We start from the raw sequence: 21015 nt of genomic DNA, 5'->3' as shown, positions 1-21015 counted from the left end.
TAGACTCTGATATCCAAAAACTTGTTACAAATGTATTGTGCCAACCACATTCTTAACCAAAAGATTAAACATTCACACATGTGCTTCAGAAAAACCTTCCTTTTATATTTTAATCCCTCACAGAGAGCTGCAGAGTAATGAAGTGTGCCCGGAGCAAGTCAATGAAGTCAGCCATCACTCTTGTCTTCACTCATATCCAGTTTCTTAGCGCTGCACGCTTTACAGGATCTCTTCACCGAATTAAAAACAATAAGAGGCACACATATGGATGCATGCTCATGCTCGCTCTCTTTCACACACTCTCAGACTTGCAGGCATGTAATTTGACATAGGGCTCCTGTCAGACATGCAGTGTGGTTATTACACTTACTTCAGGCCAAGCAATGGGACGTAAAGACGGCATTTTGTCACGCCTGCTGACTAAGAATCAAAGAAAACATTCACTCAGTCCAATATTTTTTCTCTACCTGAGCCATAATATTTATTCTCTGCTCATATCTGATTTACAGTTTCTGATTCATACTTCCTAGACCGTAACCTTGAGATTTCCTATAGATTTCTTCTTACCACATCTGGACACAGAGCATGTAAGCCCCCTGCCTCTTGTGTTTTTGCTCTTTCTCTTTCCAAACCTGTGGTCGTATTGATCTTGGACCACTCTTTCAAACCTGATTCCGTTCAGCCAGCCCCATGGACATCCCAGCACCGACAGGTTTTTCTCTGAGCGATGAATGAATCTCTGTGTTGTCCTTCACATCTTTGGCCTGTTGCTCTGTTTGATTTCCTCAGTCTGAGCTTCTTTTGATAACAGACTCCCCTGACACTATCATGACTGTTGTGTTTATGGCTGACATTGACCGTTCAGATCAGAACACTCACATGCACCAACTCCCTGGAACATGGATGCACATATGTAAAACGTGGTACACGTTACACACATACCACCGAGTTCATACCAAAGAGTTCTCACGTTATTCTGGCAGCTGTTCAGTCAGGATTGGATTCAGCCATTTCATGTTGAGTAGAGACTTGACACACATGCACACATGGGCTGAGTGAGCTCTTCTTTTAGTTCAAATCCTGCCATCAATCAAGCTTTATAAGGGCCACTAGGTTCTATAGCAGGTTTCTAAATATGGCTGCTCATAATCACCCATGATAGGAATCATCAACTTTGAGGCGACTTGTCTTTTATCAGTAAGATCTCACACTTATGCCTCTATGGTGCTTTATTGAACACATAATTAAGCAGGATTAAAATAATGGCAGTAAAATCTGCAAACAGATGCTTGACACAGTCCGTCATGTTGCTTAAGTCCTTGATTGTCGTGTCTTCTCATGTTGGTCTAGTTTCAAACCAAACATTTGAATATTGTAGCTTAAAGTTGGTTAAACTGATCAACAATGTGTTCATCAGGCCCACAGTGCCAGTTAATTGATCTGTCAAAGATGTAATGCATCCTTCTGCCACTTTCAAAGGCTGTAGCTCTGGTTAATGGGCTTTCTTTCCTTGCTGAACTGGTGACTCAAGAGAAGGTACAAAATTTTGCAGGGCAAAATTGACAATCTACCCTCTTTGGTGCATTTTAGGTGGTTCAAATTTAGCAAACCGTTAATTTTGGTGCATTATTAGTGGGCAAAAATAGACGATATGCTCTCCTTGGTGCATTTTCAATTAGCAAAATTTGACAAAATGCTCTGTTTGACAATCTACCCTTTTTGGGGCTTTTTAAGTGGGTAAAATCTGAAGAAATTCTGCCTTTGTTACCTTCTTAGCAAGCAAAATTGGACAATGTGCCATGTTTGGTGCCTTCTTTGTGGGTAAAACTTTGCACAATGCTCTCTTTGGTGCCTTCTTAGTGGGCAAAATTTGACAATGTGCCCTCCAAGTGGGCACAATCTGTGGGCTGATGCCTCAAAGCATACTGTACATTCCTTTTTGTTTTTTTTTTTTTGTTTTTTTTGTTGTTTTTTTTTGTCACCCCTGCCCCTCAACCATCCTGAGTTAGCCACTACCTCACTCTGATACCTTGATGTAACCCAGCACCATTATGGCATCATGTAGAATCAGTACAATTTAACAGGAATTTGATCTAGAAATTGGACATAAACACGTTTGTTGGTTGTATCAGTTTAATCCAGCATAGAACCACTCAGCTGGAGCAATACATAATCCCATTCAGCTCAGACATGGCGATGTAACCCTAGGAGTATTAAAAGCAGGAAGTATTAGCACGGCAAATATTTGTAAGACTTATCAAACTGATTCGATATTATAAACCCATAGATGTTAGGATCAAGTTTTTAAATGAAATATGCTCAGTTTTTGAGTGTTTAGCTTCTTTCAGGCTAGCCAACTAGGTTGAACTCAAATTCAAATTTAATTTACTTTTAGATAATTTGCCTAGGAATTTTTCTACTCTGGACAAAAGGCATTTGCAAAATGACACTATAGTGTTTCATTTTCACTCTTTAAAAGTTGTTTACCAAGAGCAAATTTCTTTCCAGAATGAAAAGATTGAACATTTACCACTTTGAAACTCAAAATGCATTGATCAAAATCCATCCTGTTGCCTAATAAACTGTGGAAGTCTAAGTGACTGCACCCGTTGGTTCCTAAAGGTGTATTTGAAGTCAACCCACAGGGGATGCCATATTGGAAAAATGCCTCACACCAACGTTTAGTTAACCTATAAAGAAGTTAGAGAGGTGGAACTGAGGCTGCTCAAGCCTCCTGAAAGAAAGCTACAACACTCTGTCTTGCAGTCAGATCAGCTACGGCCCTAATTCTGCCTAAATTTTAGGGCTTATGTCCACAGCAGGTGCTCAGAAACAACCACCGTTACAGAACGCTTCTTACCAGTGATTATTGGGACTTATGAAAGTTGACTTTTGTGATATTCATTAGCACCCATAATGTTTAAATAGCACAGCATCCAAAGAAATTTCACCAAGAATACGTGAAAACAATGTAATGAAAACATGTCCTGACAGAGGAACCAGTCAGTCCAAAGTTGTGTCTTGGGCAGGTCTAGTACTCTTTGCTGTCGCCTATTATGATAAAGTTATTATAAAGACCAGCATGGATGAGCATAGCACAAGCAGAATTTAGCCCTATTCCAGTGGTACCTTCCCTAACTATAGGGTAGGACTTAGGCTTGTTTGGTATACCGGTACTAAATTGGTACCGGGGTACTGAGGCATTTAAAACAGTACTATACTGCACTTGGATGAGACCAGTACTTTTTTTTTTACGTCGCCGCGTAACATCACCGCATTGTAATTTGAGCCGAGGCGAGCAAGACGGAGCAAGCAGGTGAGCCTTAACCCTTAGGGACGGCCATTGTCATAGAAAAAGTGCATGGTTTATAAAAACATTAATAACTTTTGAACCATACATGACAGTCGCTTACCGTTTTTCCCCGTGAAAGCTGACGGTTTCGCTGTTCATTTGCTACCCCGGACATCCTTGTAGCTCTAAAGGACGCCGTTCTAACAAGCCTGGAACTTCAGTGACTTTTCCAGGTCTTTAAAGATTAAATCCACTGCGTTGGAGCTGATTATAAATGCCGTTTTATCAATTTTTAATCCATTTTCGATCATGTTTTGATTATTTTCCGAGGGTGCTGCCATCTTTGATTTGGGCATTGAGGTCATTTTGTCATGCAATGCATCTTGGGAGGATTTTGGGCGCCTGCCCAGACACCTTTAGGTAATATTAAGTTTGACAAATAAAGAAAAAATGTTTTTGATGAACAGTGTATATATAACAGTTTATATATATATATATATATATATATATATATATATATATATATATATATATATATATATATATATACACACACACACACACATATATATATATATCCTCATCTCAGTAAATGGTTAAGTATTTAAAATAATAATGATGGTAATAATATTAGCTTTTAGCTTTTTAAACCTTTAAATCCCACACAAAGAAAATATCTGTTCTTTTGGTTTGTTTGCAGTTTTTTTCTGTATCCTAAAACATTGACAGAAACAAACAATGACATGTTATGTTTTTCAACACATTAATTTTTTTACTAATGCATAGTTATAGTTATAAAATTTTCTATAAAAACAAAGTCAATAATGGCATTTTTTGTGTGCTCTTTTTATTTGGAACAGTATCGAAAAGTATCAAAATACATGTTGGTACCGGTATCGATACCAAAATGTTGGTATCGTGACAACACTAGTAGGGCTGTTGAGCCGACCAGACTCATGTTGACAGCCCTCTGCCATGCTGAGGCTGGAGAAGGCTAGTAGGAGGGGTGGGGGATGGAGAAAAGCAGAGGAAGAGGAGAGGGACAAGAGAAACAACAAAACAACAAATGAAAGACAAATTCATGGCAGTTGTGGCCATAAGCTTGTCTCCCATTTTAAAGAAGCAGGAAAATTATGAAAATTATGATGAAAAAGTTGAACTATTTTTAGCTGAGAGCACTGCGAGTGTGACGGCTTGATACAGCTGATGCTGAGGGGCTTTTGTTCCACTTAGGGTGCTGAGTGCTGAAAATACACGGCATCTCTGCATTGAAAATGAGCCTACAAGGGCTACAAGTGCCAACTCTGGACACAGGCTTTTTTTACTGTTGTAAGCAAAATTGGACTAGCCTTTAAAGAATGTATCTGCATACAGTTTGTTCCCACAAAGAATCAAACTATTATCCAAATCAATGTTTGAATTAGGTTGTAAACATGTTTACTGTCACCTTGAAGGTAGACATTGTAACACTGTGTGTGCATGTGACTTCTAGTGGCTCTGCAGCTAGCCTCAAGTGGACATGAGGAATTGCAGTTTTTTTTCCCTTCCACATTAGCATCATTTTTCCAACACAGGATTCCTGCTTTTTAAAACTCTCAGAAAGACACAGAGGGGCCAAAGGGGCTGCTAGCTAGGCTGCCACTAGCTTATTAAGAGGGCAGAGGTTGCCATAAACCCAAAGATTAGCAGTTATACTCTAAAAATCTGCATTTCTTTAAAGCTCTTTGCCAGGTGAGCTGTCGCAGACTTCATGTCAGTAAATTTATCTTTGACAGTAACTCAAATTAAGAACAACAAATATTAAATCAAAATTCTGTAGTTTGTTTAGCCCCAGTTTTGAAATGTAATTTCACTATTCAGCATCGTGAAACTGGTACTGATGAGTTCTGGGGGTAGCAGATACCCTGAATACCATCTGTCTCTTCCTGCACTATTAAACAAAACACAGTGGAGTGTTACCTTGCCTTTGTGTGACTAAAAGAAGTATTTCTCTGTTATTTCTTCATTATCATGCCACTCATTCATTTAGTGCATGCTCATATGAAGAGACGGTATGTCATCCTGGGTGAGCTGAATGTCAGAGACATCGTCTCCTCACCAGAAGTGTAAAAGATTGAGCGCGGTTGCCGGGTTCCCATGTGGAAACAAAACAGATGTGAGCTGCTGCAGGCAGTCTGTGTGACAGAGGGGCCTCAGAGATATATATGCTGGATGTGCGGCATGATGCTCCTCTGCTGTTCAGTGATATAGGTTAAATAAACTCTGCAGGACACAGGCTGGCTTGCTGTGACATCGCTCAACTGTTAGAGGAGGATTTTCTGGCACCACAGCTGCATTTTCAAGGTGGCCTTGTTGATTCTTTTCCCAAGGATTTGATTCTATCATCATGAATTAAATAAAGTACGAGGGAGGGATCGCTCAAGGCCAAATTTAGAGGTGGGTCTCTTTAAAGAGAGAGGGGAACATCATGGGGGAATGTAATAGGGTTTCTAATGTGCTCCCTTTGCCCCATTTTATCCAGATGTTTTAACCAGGAGTTTGCTTTTCCTTACCACCCGCATCTCATCCCGTCTTTCCACACACCTTACATATTAGCACACATGCCTGTTATCAGGAACCGATGCCCATTGTGTGTCCAGATGAGTAATAGTCTGAAGGGGAGAGTAGAAATGTGTCACGGTGAAAGAATGTGGACTTCAGAGCTCTCCTATAGGTGGTATTTCTTTGAACACAAACCCAAACACGGAGAGTGTGCATACGTGTCTGAGTAATTCACCATGCCCAGCACACTTTATGCTGAGCTGTAGGATGGATATATGGAAGTGGTGGGTTGTTTGAGGTTAAAAATACTCCTATGTTCCTTTTTCTTGCAGCTGAGATATCAGCACGGCCTGACCACCCCGGACCTGCAGCAGACACTACCAAACTTGAAGAACTTCCTGGAACATGGCCTGCTGGTTCGATGGTAAGAAACAAACATTAAATCTTAAACATTTATCTCTAAGTTCACAGAAGCTATGATAGAAAAGAATATATTTATCACACTGTATTTTCTTTGATTAAATATGGCATGAATCTTTAAAACCAGAACCTTTTTGTTTCTTTCAATACAATCCACATCGCATTAAATACAAGAAATAAGGTTGTCTCTGGTAATCCAACTCCATGCTAATGTGCAAAAAATACCAACACACAGGCCCGGAGTGGCTAATCTGGAGAACAGGGAGAGTTCCCAGTGCGTCTCGAGGGCCGGTGTGCAGTGACAGTAAATAGATCATACAGACTGCAGTCGTGAGGTATGAACACGAACACTCATTGATTGAGTGGTGTAACATCTCCCCTCACAACTGCTTTTCTTTCCCTGCATCTCCCTCTCTTCCTCTCTCCCCTTCCTTCACCGCACCTCCTGACAGTAATGTTCTGACAGCCAATCAGCACGCAGGTCAGTCCATGAGACTGTGAACAAACTTAATTTGTTCCATAATAACTTTCACTCCTTGAAATGGTTTATTCCTCCACCCTAAAAAAACGTAACATCAAAATAAAGAGAAGGAGATAGATCATAAAAGAAGAAGAGGTGGCGCTTTAAAGCTGGATAAAAAAATGAAAAAAACTTTAGAAGCAGATGCAGCAAAATGAAGGTCAGCATCAGTTCATGCAGGACGCAGTAGTCATACACCCAGCCGTGAGCCAGCTGATCCCAATTATCGCCTCCCAGCTCCCACAGCCAATCACAGCTCTTTCTCTCAACACAGTGGTGTATTTAGATATACGTCTCACTAATCCCTGCTTGCATTAGTTCTGCTGCTGCTGCAAAGCTTACCCTCCTCCACCCCAGCCTCCTCCTTTATAGCATAAAGCTTGTTGCACCCTCATATTCAGATTCGTGCTACTATGGTTTAACTGCTTTTGAACTAAATTTATTGTATTCGGTAAACATTGTCTTAAATGTATCTATCCATATGGGGGTTTCTAGCTATCGCTCCATGGAAAGTCAAAGCATGCTGCTTGACTAACCCAGGGAGCATCTTTAGAGCAGAGCCTTCTCCTTCAAAGACAACTGTAGCATTTTGGTATATGGTACTGGTGATGGTAAAACGTATGACAAAATGTTCCTGACTGAGCTTAAGTTTTTGTTTGTTTTGTTTTGTTTTATTTTATTTTATTTTATTTTATTTAAGATTTATTTTGGGGCATTTTTGTGCCTTTGTTAGATAGAGGAGGACAGTGGATAGAGTCGGAAACAGGGTCAAGAGTCGGGGAGAGACATGCGGTCAAGGTCCTCAGACCGGATTCGAACCCCGGGCTGCCCGCGTACATGGGGAACGCCTTTAACCACTAGGTCACCTGCTCCCCTGTTTTGTTTTATTTTCTATAAAGCTCACAGTTTGATGTTAATGCACCATGTAGAGCTTACACAGGTTGTAGTGCAAGATATGCAACACAAATACAGCATAAAACTTGCACTCCAGCTAGATGAATGAATTAGTGAATTGTGCATATTTATAAAACTTTAATAGGCTACACTTGAGAGTCTACGATATGGGAACAAAACTCATGTCCATATTTTTTATTGCTAGATCACAATTTTAATCACAATTTTGATTTTATCATGATTATTTTTCATCCCCCGCAGCAGCTGCAGCCCCTCACCCAGTTTGCTGCTTACAGTGAGAGTGAGAAAAAGCCACAACCATGAGAGTAGACAGGTAGCATACAGTCATAATATTTAATGTACAATCTATCGACCTACCTGACTTATTTGAAAAAGTGTAAATCAATCAGTGCTACATAAATAAAGCCCACTTGCCTTGATGGTGATTTCAAGTATATATAACTGCAGAAAAAACTTCCATCTCCATTAAACTTGTCTTTGAAAGCCCTCCCATGGTTAGTCATAATAATGACTATTTATGACTTTATTATTGTGGATGTGGCAGTAAACCTAGTGAAGTTGTATCTGTCAATAACAAACAGCACTAATGGGCTTTTGTCTGCGTGTGAACAATTGCATGTGATCAAATGCTAAAAGTTACCTTTTACACATTATTTAACTCTTGACTGTAGAAACATATTATAAATGTACTTAATCCACAATTAAACAACTCTGGTAAAAGGTTGTAAACCAAAGTGGGCTTGTCTGAGCCATGAAACTCCAGGAGCTGAAAATGAGTCCCACTCCAGCCCTCCCAACACATCACATCAACCAGCTGCATATAAAAGCAAAAACTACGCCAAAAGGAAAGAAATCCTATGAAAGGAAACGACTTGATTACCTGGGCATATTCAGATTTGCCATTATATCTGTATAAAATTGTAACATTTAGATAGAGACTAAATCAGGAGATGAATTTTAAAGGGGTGAAATAAGGATTGCAAATTGATTATTTCCTTGTTTCCTGGTTTACATGTGCACGCAAAAATGCAGTTGTTCCTCTGATCAAAACATGAAACTCTTTTATGTGCTTGCTCAGTTTTGGCAGAGGAGTATCTTGGTCTCATTATAGGATTATCCACACTTTATACACACAACAATACTGAGCACTTCCAGGCTTGTTCACTCAAACAAAATAAAAATCCACAACACTGTTAGGTCAGGTACACAATGTGCTGTTATTAAATGCTGTGGTGGAATGTTTCAGTACAGTTGCAAGTCATCTAAAAAAATTAGAAAATCATGTAAAAGTGCATCTTTCCCCTAGATTTTATTCAAAAAGTTAAACTTTTATTAATTCTACATTCATCTCATACAAAATAAAACATTCCAAGATGTTTTTGATGTAATCTTGATGATTATGACTTTCAGCTCATGAAAATATAAAATCCACTTCCTCATAATGTGAGAATATTGTGGAAAGTCAAATTTGCAATTGCATTCTCTCGCTCTGGTTCAGTACACACAGCTGCAATCATGGGGAAGACTTGACAGACGACCAGAGGACAATCATTGACACTCCTCACTAGGAGGTTAAGCCACAGAAGGTCACTGCTGAAAGGCTGTTCTCAGAGGCTGTATCCAAGCAGATTCATGGAAAGTTGACTAGAAGAGAAAAGTGTGGTAAGACAAGGAGCACAAACAACAGGGATGAGCTCAGCCTTCAGAAGATTGTCAAACAATGCAGATTCAAAAAACCTATGGGAGCTTCACAAGGAGTGGACTGAGGCTGGAGTCTATGGATCAAGAGACGCCACACACAGACAGGTCCAGGAAATGGACTACAATTCTTGTGTCTTTAGTGTTGAGCCGCTCCTGAACCACAGACCTCTTTATAAGCGTCTCACCTGGGCTAAGGAGGAAAAGGATTTCTCAGGGTTCCAAAGTCCTGTTCTCAGTTTAAAGCACATTTTAAATTTCATTTGGAAATCAAGGTCTCAGAGTCTGTAGGAAGATCTAAGAGGCACAGAATCCATGTGCTTGAAGTGTTTTCAGTTGCCACAGTCAGTGATGGTTTGAGGTGCCATGCTGGTGTTGGTCCTCTGTACTTTATCAAGTCCAGAGTCAACGGTGTCAGCCATCTACCAGATTTAAGAGACCTTCATGCTTCCTCCCGCTAAGAAGCGGGATATTGGGACTGATTTCCTTTTCCATCAGGACTTGGCAACAGTCCACAGTGAAGCCAAAACTACCAGACACTGGTTTGCTAGCCATGGTATCACTGTGTTTGATTGGCTAGCCAACTGGTCTCACCTGAACCCCATAGAGAATCTGAATGTCAAGATGGAAGACAAGTAGAAGACATTTCTGTATTATAAGTGCTCCAAAAAGAATGATAACCACCCAAATCCCTAATTCATCACCCAGTTTTCAAAACTAATAGCTGATTTTGCAAAGCGCAGCAGTAGCAGCAAATCATTCTGAAGTTTCAGAGCTATGGCTTAAAAACTCTACCACCCTCAGTCTTTGGGTTTGGACGTGGGACAGACAGATTTTCTTGTGTGTTTGACTAGAGGGGGTGGTTTTTCTGATAGGGGTGAATGATTTCAGCCAGATTATCTGGAGCTTAACCATGCAGGAATCTGTAAGTGAGTGGGAGGATCTTAAACTAGATTCTGAATGAACCAGGAGCTTAACTCGAGCGTATTAGTCTAACACTGTAATAAAATAAAGTTCAAAAAGCTTCATATCTCACCTACCTTTAATGGTTTACCACCTCTGCACCTAACCATCAAACACAACATTTAAAGAAAGCCGTGTTTGATGAGATTTGCAGCTACCACTCTGTCTCTGTTAAGAGGAATGCTTAGATCCAGTCTCATGTCCTGTGAGTAACCCTTTCCTGCGTCTGTGTCAGTCTTCAGCTCTGCTGCCCATAAAGACAAAGCTGTCTTTGATCTCCACTCCTCTCCCGGGGTCAGCAAAGGGGAAAATGTGTATTACACACATTAATTGAATAATCTTTTGTTTTGAAAGGTAAGAAGCCATGAAAAGCCCGTGCCCTGAAATCAGCCCGCCCCCCCTCTTTAATGGGAAGTGGAAGGGCCCAGAGATAGATGAGATGAAAGCTTTGGCCTGCTAACCCTGGAGCTATAATGTGTGTGTGTTGTGTATGTTGTGTAAGAATTGGAGGTAGAAGTGTAATAGTCAAACAGTGGCCGACTACAGCAGCACTCCTGAGTGTCAACGAGACCGCAGGGACGGGAACAAAAGCTGCACTGTCCTCGTTCAGCAATCGTCAGCTATTCTAAGAATCAAAGATCTGCCTTAGGGCTGGGTGACGTGGACCAAAAATCATACCTCAGTGGTTTTTAGCTGAATAGAAATACATGGTAGACAGAAATATAAAAATAAATAACAGGGTTGTTTTTTTAGTTGTTACAAATAACAACTCCTTTAAACTGATCAAATCTGCATTATTTTCATGAACAGTATTGATCTTCAGTCATAAACCATTCAGAGGTGGACTTGCTGGTGTGTTTCAGATCGTTGTCCCGCTGCATAACCCGAGTGAGCTAGAGGTCATGAACTGATGGACAGACATTCTCCTTCAGGATTTTTGGTAGAGAGCAGAATTCATGGTTCAATCAATTATGGCAAGTCATCAAAGTCCTGAAACAGCAAAGCAGCCCCAGACCATCACACTACCAGCCCCATGTTTGACTGTTGGTATGATGGACACACATCTTCCAGAGCGTTCAACTTATGTCTCGTCAGTTCACAGAATGTTTTCCCAAAAGTCTTTAGGGTCATCAAGATGATTTTTTTTTTTTTTTTTTTTTTTTTTTTTGGTTTGTTTGTTTTGTGACAAGTGTTCTTTTTGGTCAGTATTGGTTTTGGCCTTGAAACTCTCCACTGGATGCCATTTTTGTCCAGTCTCTTTCTGATTATTGAGTCATGAACACTGACCTTAAAGTGGGGGTATTATGCCTTTTTTTTTCAAGGCTTTACACTATCTTTCTGTTACCCATGTAGTAGCTTCACATGGTTTATAGCTCAAAAAACTCCTCATGTTTCTCACACTGGCGTCCAGAAAAACCCTTATTTTAACCTCCGTCTGAAACGCTTCGTTTTCGCTGCTGTCTCTTAAATGCAAAAGTGAAATATACGGTGAATTTGATGCAACTGAGATGCAACCTTAGACCTCTTAAAAATATGAATGTTGTGTAAAATGTGTGGAAAAGTAGAATGTAATGATTTGCAACACATTAAAAAGCACAACGACAACTGATTGGAACTGATTTTATATTATAATTTGAATATTATATGCTTGATTTGAATCAGATTCTAGCAACAGATGTCAAAATAGGAAGGACAGGGGCAGCTTCAGATTGGAAAAGTTCCAAAATACTTTAAAAATTATAACAAACAACATAGAGCAATTGAGGTAAACAGGCAATTGATTAGAGACATGATTATAAAAAAGAGCATCCCATAGCATAACATCCCATTTTCTTGAGTAGGAGAAACAAGCAGGATGAGACAGTTTTTCAAGAGTCAGAAATATATGAAACACATGCTAACCTTTAAGCATCGTGAGAACAAACATGCTGCATTATCAGTGTTAAATTTAAAGCCTCAGTAAGATGAGGAGGTGACTGTTTAATGCTCTGTAATAAGAAGGATATGCATTGATCTCTTCTACATTTCTTTGCTGTATCAGTTCCAGTCTTCTCTCCCCGTGGTTTGAGAAAAAGCCTGAGTTCAGATACAATTTCCAGTGCTGGACCCACCTTATGAAATATGGATGCACAAAAGAAGCTGCATGGCAGCTGCATGTAATCAGCGTGTAGACTGTGAAAAGGAGGCTAATCTGCTTCCTCTATCCTTACCACCTCTTTCTTCCTTCCACGCATCCAAACAGGGATGATGTGATGAAGGATATGACCGAGGGCGACGTTTCCAGGACTGAATTTGAAATGGATCCTCCCTCCATGAAGAACTAATTCAGCATGCATCCAGTCTGCAGGGAGAACCTCTGCCAAAGAGCCAAGACCCCCACAATGGGAGCATACGTGTTCAATATGGACAGTTTATACTGACATGAAGAAAAGCAGAGGATAAGAACATAAAATGGTGCAACACCAGGGAAATTTAGTACAGAGGGCAAATGGTGCTCATTTAGCTAACTGCAGATACAATCTTTATACATTTCCAAACAGTACAGCCTCAGAAACACATCATAACATGTCATAATATATACAGACCAGCTCCTGTGAAATATGGCCACTTTGGCTTTTTTCGGTCCTGCTGAAGGATACGAAGCAGCAGAGAAATGGTGAATCTATTACCGAGAGGCAGACAGAGACAGTACCAGAAAACCCCACTCTTTGTAAACTGTACCGTCTGCACAGATCAAAGCAAACACATTCAACATGCTCCCATTTGCCGCTCCACATCCGCTGTTGGCCTGGCAGAGGTTCACAGGGCCGAAGTCCTGCACGGGTGCCTGGGAGCAGGGCTGCATACACAGGAGGCAATCAAGGTGTGGCAATCAAGGCAGAGTCAGGGCTGCAGCTGGAGGATGTGAACATCCCTAAAGACCCCATAGTGAGTGAAAAGTTAGCAAAACCACAGCAGTCTCCTTGTGTAACATGATGTACACATGTTTGGACAGCTGCCTCGTAAATGAAAGATAAAAGGATATTATCTAAATGGTTCATACAGAAATAAGAGTTTTCAGGGTGAATCAGACCAATGGATTTACTGCACAGATCAGCAGGATAAATCAAGAAAAGTTCCTTTTTCTTTGTCATTTGATATTCTATAATGGAAAAAAGACTCTTCATCCAACCATTCAGGATGATTAATGCAATTTGTTTTCCTTTTCTTCTCCGTCTTAATACATAATTCTGAGTAACCAAACATTTGTCTTTTATTCAAAACTCATTGGATTATGTTTTACAGCTGCTGAAGTTTTCATTTATAAGAAGGAATGAAGGAATGCAATGGCAAGATCTCACACATATACACAGTAAAACTGCACAACTGCAACCCAAGCAAGTCCATTCAATTTAATCAAGACTTTTTTAAATTAGAGTTAAGTGGTAAGAGTGCAGAATAAACTTAAATATTTATAATTCCAACCACTGCATAATGAATGAATATAAAAATGCCCTAATACCTTGACCATGTCATTTCATACAATACTTGATTACATGTTTTTAATTAAGGAAGAAAAATCCCATTTCTAACTGAAAACAGCCAGAAGATTTAACTTACCTGTCCCCTTTTAATCATTCATGTTCTCTGATGAACAGAATCGGTGTCACAGTTCAACTGGTGTTGGATGAACAGGTGACCCTGCAATCCAATACTAACTTCCCAATTGTCGGAACCTGTCAGTGCCTGCAGAAGCATTAATATTACTGGGTAAGAGTATTTGGAGATAAAAAGTAAGGAGATGGATATTAGAAAAAAATATAGATGACTTAACAAATGTTTAATCAAAACCAAAGGTGATGGTGGATCATTCTTTCATACTTTATGACCCCAAATCACATTGCTGGTAATGTTAATGTCTATAAACTCAGCATTTGCATCCAAACTATCTGTTCTTTGATAAAAATATGGAGTTAAATCCTTGTAGTCTTATGTTAAGGCTGTTTGGGTGTTTTAGTGGGCTTAAGAACATTTTCAGGTTTCAAACAGAACTGTGGCATCCTGATGTTTGGGAGTAGCTGTTTAAGCTACTTCGGTTTTGTTCTATCTTAAATGTGAATTCTCACAAGTTGCAACATTTCATTCTGTTGTTCTGCTACTGAGCTCTGCCTTCATTCAGCAAGTGCATCTTCTCTTCATACTGGAATTTTTCTAGAACAGCATGTTCTGTTAATCATTCCCCTTTAGGATGATGTGGTCATGCTGCACAAATTATTAAACTGATTTTGGCTCCTGTAATGCAAACTAGGGCTGCACAGTAAATCTCATTTTAATCATTTTTGCAATATAATTTTGTAATAAGTAAGTAAGTCTGAATTTATGGCATCAAATGAGAAATTATTTAATGGAAATGAACAGGGCTTTTTCAGTCTGGATAAGCACATTTGACCTGTTGAACAGAGTACTACCTCCATGCCGTCATACCATTTTGATCCACTCAGATGAAGCTTAAAATAGATCAATATCTTTCAATCAGCTACTTTCACATTAACGAGGGCCAATTTATTAGTGAAAAAAGATGCTTTTTGGATTGATTTTTTATTCAGGAGATAGATGTTCCATCGAACCTTCGAAACATCCATCCATGAAACAATCCATTCTTACATCCATTTGTCCAGCCATCCATCCATCTGACCATCTATCCATCCGTCCATTGACTCTCCCTCCATCCATCAATTTATCCATCCATTCATCCATTAATTGAACCATCTTTCCATGTATCCATCCATCAAACCATTGACCCATCCATCCATCCATCCATCCATCCAAACAGCCACTTTTCCTGTTCAGGGTCACAAATAGCTGCAGCTTATCCAACTGTCATAGGCGAGAGGTGGGGCGCACCCTGGTCTGGTCGCCAGTCAATCACAGGGCTAACATGTAGAGACAAACCATGCCCAGACTCCCACCTACAGCCAATTTGGAGTCACCAAGTAACCTAACAAGCACATTTATGAATGTGGGAAGATGTCTGAGATTCAGTCTTTAAATAAGTTTATTGCAATTCATATTGTTATTGCAGTATTGAACACAAGGGTTACACATCACAGTTCTCTTTGTTATGGTATGCAGGCCTAAGATAGAGCTAGAATGAGGTATAGGATAATTTAATTGTGATTGTATGACTGTTAAAGCCTACATAAACTCAGTACTTCCTGCACTTTCATATCAGAAAATACTGGAATTTTGAGTTTCTTTTGTTCAGACATAAGGTGAAAATAATGATGTTAGGTTTTTACCTTGACAGTTTCGGCGAGCAGCTCTCGCCTTCTTCAGAAGCGTCTCACTGACGGCGTGTGATGTGTCAGCCGGCAGATTTTGACAGCCAGCAAACGCGGCATGCCCAGCGGCGCTGTCGGATCCGCCGGGCCAGCCACGCCCACGCCATAATGGCATGTCATGGTGGGCCCAAACGAAACCAACCGCTTCGCCAAGCGCACCGCGGCCCCCGCTGTCCTATTTCCTCTGGAGTAGAGTGTCCCAGGTGTGGGAAAGCATGAAGCCCCCTTCATCCCTGTTTAAGACCCTCTCAGCGCGTCTCCTAATCTCCATAGCCTCCTTAATCCGACGTTTGAGTTTGTTTTCCTCGACTCCAATGATTCTTGCCCCGTCCCAGTCCATAACATAATTGTTCCTTTTGCAGTGGTCTGATATTGCAGATTTGAGGTTTTCCTGTAGTGCTTTTTTTTCTGAGTTCTTGTGAGCCGGTTGCAGTTTCCTTTTCACACTAACATCATTATTTTCACCTTATGTCTGAACAAAAGAAACTCAAAATTCCTGTATCAAGAAGAAGACATGATGAACATTTTTGAGCTATCAGAAAATACTGTATATCAGAGAGAAATGATATCACAATGCTATTTTTTGTCAGTATGGCTAAGCCTGAGTTCAAACATGTAGATCTTGACGGACCCAGCTGTGCAGCTATTAGTCAGTCAGTGAATCTGTCAGTCTTTTTTTGTTTGGGGCCAATTTTATAACACATTTCTATCTAGATGCTTTACAGTAAAAGGTTTCTCTTTATTTTATTTTTGACAATTACCCAACACTAATTCACCACAAGCATGTGATCTCTTCATTGTCAGATCGCTTATCTTTCTTTTAGTTGGATGTTTTTTCAATAAATTCCAAAAACATGCTCTTAACACCCCAGTGGTTACTGCTGAATTTTTATGATTTTAATACTCTTTGAATACAAAGCTCTTTTTTCATAACTAAAATTTGACCTGGTTGTTTATAATGTTCTTTTTTGTGTAATGAATCAAAATACACTTTTTTATGCTTTAAACTGACATCACGTATTGAGCTGTAGAATTTTTGATCGGTCATGTTCAGGTTAACTCTCATTTCTCAGAAAACCCAACCATGCAAGGCTCTCATTTTGCACCGACACCATTATTTCATGCTATATTGAACAGAGCCCTACCATGACGGGTACATGAGCCATATCAGGCCTACACAGAACACTTAGATATCATAATCATGACTGTTTCTTTTGTTTTTGTGTTGAAGTTTTACTGGGATTTCCCTGAATCACATCAAATGACGAAATATCAAATCTTATCTGCGGTTGCTTGTTTTGGATCCAGATCTTGGCTCGTAGCAGGATTTGGATGTGAACAGGGGTCATGTTGTGAAGCCAGCTGGGCATCTGACAGTGGAAAGGTCTGGTTTTCTGGATTCCTGAGTCCGTCTGAAATACGCCAGGTTTGACATCAGCAGTGGAAACGAAAGGAGCAGGCAGAAAGTTTTAGAGTGAAGACTATTTCTGGATCAGTATGTGAATTTTCTGCTTGATGATTTAGGCAGAGGCTTCTTAGCAGCATTTACAGTGTGTGGTAGAGTTGTTGAAGGGCGCTGTAAGAGAGACTGGGGCCCTGTTGTACTCAGTTACTGTCGGCATGTAGCTTTGGCTTCCAGTGAAGACTGCCTATCAATACGCAGCTACAGATGGTGCTTCAGGGATGAGAAACAGGCCTTTTACCCATCAGGATGTGAGACTGAGCGGCTATCATGAATTCACTCTGCTCATCATGAATGCCTTGGACAGAGTCTGACCGCTCTGAGAGTTTGAAATCTTTGCCCTGATAAAGTCCTATCCCCTGAGATAGTACACATAAGGTACAGATCATTATAATGTTTGGGGGTAAATTAGTTTTCATCTTTATCATTGGTTCAGTCATTTTGGGTTATTCATTATGAATTAGCATCTCAAAAGCATGCACCACTGCTTCAGAAAGTCTCAAACAGGACAGAAAAATGCAGAGTAGAGGAGAAAATCCACAATAACAACTGAAAGTGAATTGTGGCAGCCAAAAGAAAGCACATTAATTAATGTAAAGTCATGGCTTGGGATGCCTGGCAAGTCTTCTCGAGAGTGAGTGGTGCTATCTCTGACTTCATAAATATTAAAACCCAACTTTCTAACAAAACTGAGTCAGCAGCCAGGGTCAATGAGAGGCTGTTTGCTGACAGAGAGTGGCCTGAGGCTAATTCCTAACACTGACATGCTAAGATCCTCATAGTAAAAATGCTAATACCAATCAGATATAATGGATGCCATGTTTACTGTCCCAGTAGTGCCGTATTAAAATGCCTGGTGGAGCATTTTAACAAGTGCAGCTGAGGCTTATTAGAATATTCTAGGTTTTCAGACATATCAAAGTATAAATGATGAAAGCACTTAAAAAGACGTTAATGGCCCACCCAGATTTTTACAGTGGGATTTTTGGTGTCATACAGTGATGTGTTCAGTCAGTGAAGTCCAACTGGAGGATGAAAGACAGCTGGCAGTTGCTTGTGGTCAGTCACATCAGAAAGTTCTGGACTGTCTGGATGCCTTCTCCAGTTCTTTTCATAGTTAGGGTGCTACATAAAACAGACTTGATGATGACTATGTGATTGAAAGCCAGTGTCAATAATATACGTGCATATGTAGGATTTGCCAGCTAAAATCAGACCTAATGGATAAATGAGAGAGCCAGCTGGAGAGAGGAATCAGAGAAATTGGCTGTCGATAATTAAAATCAAAGCTGTCCAATCAGCCGATGCTGGAAGGAGATAACTACAAAAGTAGAAGTCACTTATTAGTGATTAATAAATGATGCATGGGAACCTTAAACTCTTCACTCAGCACTAGTTGTGTCCGGTTTCTGAACCTGTATTGTGTTTAAAATTATCTGAACCACATTTTCCACCCACTTAAATAGTAATCAACTTCTCATGACATCTGCCTCTTTCCTGTCTACCAAATCAGGGTTAAAATTTTTGGTCAGTCTTCCAAAGAGCCCATGATGGTTTCATTTGGAAAGTCACAGATATGTGTTTAATATGGTGAATCATTTAACCGCTCTCTGTCCTATACATATGTATTTATCTCTCCAGAGAATTAGGTGTTAAAGAGCACATAGTTTCCTATTTTCCTGAAAAGACTCATCTGCAGAAGAGACCAAAGTGCTCTTTAGATGTGCGATTCTAAAGCCAGGAGTCTTAAATGATGTGTTTTGATGGATGAACCTGGCCAAGTAAAGCACAGTCCATGTCTGGTTCTACCCGCTAAGTAGGAACACCCCTGGTGGATCAGGTCATTACCCCATACCGATATTTTCCTAACCCTGACCTTAGCTGACCGTCCAGCGTTTCCATCTCCTTTCCCATAATTAGCTCAAATGTTAGCCATGAGCTACAGTAGTTAGAGGTTGTTCCCATAAGTGGTTAAATACTCAACCTCAGATCAAGGATGGTTCTCGTTTACTGTAGCACCGCCGCTTTGAAGTTTGACAAGTTCCTCTTAAAATTAGACAGGCTTGTCCGCTCTGCTCAGCGGTGTGTCCTGCCCGTGAACCCTTTAAAGACCACCGCTGCTGGGTGCCTGCAGCGGCCAAGGTCGGGGCCCTTTTTACGAGCTGTCTTGGTTTGGTGGTGAAACCGTCCATCAGATGGAAAGTCAGAACAAAATAAATGCAACTGTCATCCACTTCTATCATCACATATGCCAAGGTTTTACTGAAGGGTAGGACAATATAGAGCAACATTTATATCTCAGCTGTGTGGAGCAACTGTGACTCTGTAGGTCGAGTTCTTTGTCTCTCACCCTGAAGATCATTTCATTGTGTCCTTGGGTAAGACACCTAACCCCAGTTTGCTCCCACTGCTGCATCAGTGGATGGTATGAATACCATATGGCAGCCTTTGCCTTCAGAGTGAAAATGTAAAGTGAATGGCAGTAAAAAACACTTTGAGGTGTCAGAGAACATAAGAAGCCCTGTACAGCTCAAATTAATTTACTATTCAGATAAACAGCAATACACAACATTTATTTCAATCAAGAAAATAAATAAGAAACAGAGTAAAAGGTCTTTAATTGGACTTTTTAAATTTTAGGCCATAAAAAGTCTTATTTTTACCAGCAAGTGGTCTTAAATTATAGAAGGCACTTTGACTTGGACATGTCTTTATCTAATCTTTGTTTTCTACCTTCCTTTTTTCCAGTGTAATGGTTCTTTTTTTGAGTATATGCTTGTTGTGTTTGTTTTGATAAATATCTCTACGCCATATATTTATATAAAAGAAGCATCAAATGTGCCATAAATCATTAAATTTGGGTGTTCATGACCAAAATATTTTTGTCCTATATTAATTGACATTTCATTTACAGTGAATTAAAACAGACTTCTAATGTGGCTTTTTATTTTCAATAGTTTGCTGCACAACAATATTGTATTAATATTTCTCAGCCCAGGTCTAAAAAAAGGTCTTGAAAAGTCCTAAATTTGATTGTTAAAAGTGTGTAGGAACCTTAAAGAAAAAACACATGGTTGTAACAATAGAATAGCACACTTTAATATGCATCTTTGATACGGCACTCCTTTGATTCTATGGTAAAAGATGAAAATCCTGTTGACTTAATTCTGGGTACATTTTTTATTATCAAAATTTGCAGTAAAACTTCCATACAATATCTTGATTGTAAAATACAACATTGGTAACATCCCCATATATTGAGGCAGTCAACATTTTCTCTACCCTTGTGTACCACGTGGTTCAAATATGTTAAGGCCGGCTGTGGAGGTGGAGGCTGCGGAGGGCAGAGCTTCAGATAAATTGAAATAAACATGGTCTAATCAACTTTATATTATTTGAACATTTTTATTTCCTTCCAAAATGTAAATCATTTTGTTCCTTTGGAGCTCAGTCCTGATTGCCTATACTGTCACTGCCACTAGAGGGTGATGGAGATATTTTGACTCCATATTTCTGGGCCTGTGGTGTAGTTCATCACTGGGCTTAATACTAGTATGATGTGTTGTGATTGGTAAAAAAAAAAAAAAAAAAAAAAAAGTGTAGGTCTATAACAAGGGTTGTCAATGAAATTTTCCCAAGGCCCAGTTCGATTAAAAAATTTCCTTAAGTGAGGGTCCAGAATATAATTACATTTTATCTTTGATATAATTCTGTCTGGTTCACGAAAAACATTGAAAATAACACTATTTTAGGTAACAGTGATATTAATATAATAGCAACAAGATATCCAAATCATTTTTTGTTGAAGTTAAAGCAGATTTGTTGTTTTTTTAAATACAGAACAGGCTTCCTGTAGACAGGTCTTTTAAATGAAAAAAAAATC

General features: G+C 39.6%; 1 protein-coding gene across 1 annotated transcript in view; it reads left to right on the top strand.

Annotated features, from left to right (window-relative positions):
* uvrag (UV radiation resistance associated gene) overlaps positions 1–21015 on the top strand; it is a 198115-nt gene that overhangs the window by 167627 nt on the left and 9473 nt on the right. Inside the window, exon 14 of the mRNA XM_041801333.1 lies at positions 6166–6257. Coding sequence (XP_041657267.1) covers positions 6166–6257 — 92 coding nt within the window. The remainder of the gene's footprint in view (positions 1–6165; positions 6258–21015) is intronic.

This window comes from Cheilinus undulatus, linkage group 12 (assembly GCF_018320785.1).
Source record: "Cheilinus undulatus linkage group 12, ASM1832078v1, whole genome shotgun sequence".
NCBI lineage: Eukaryota > Metazoa > Chordata > Actinopteri > Labriformes > Labridae > Cheilinus > Cheilinus undulatus.
The sequence above is the reverse complement of the archived record's forward strand: the minus strand, read 5'-3'. Positions and strand labels throughout refer to the sequence as shown.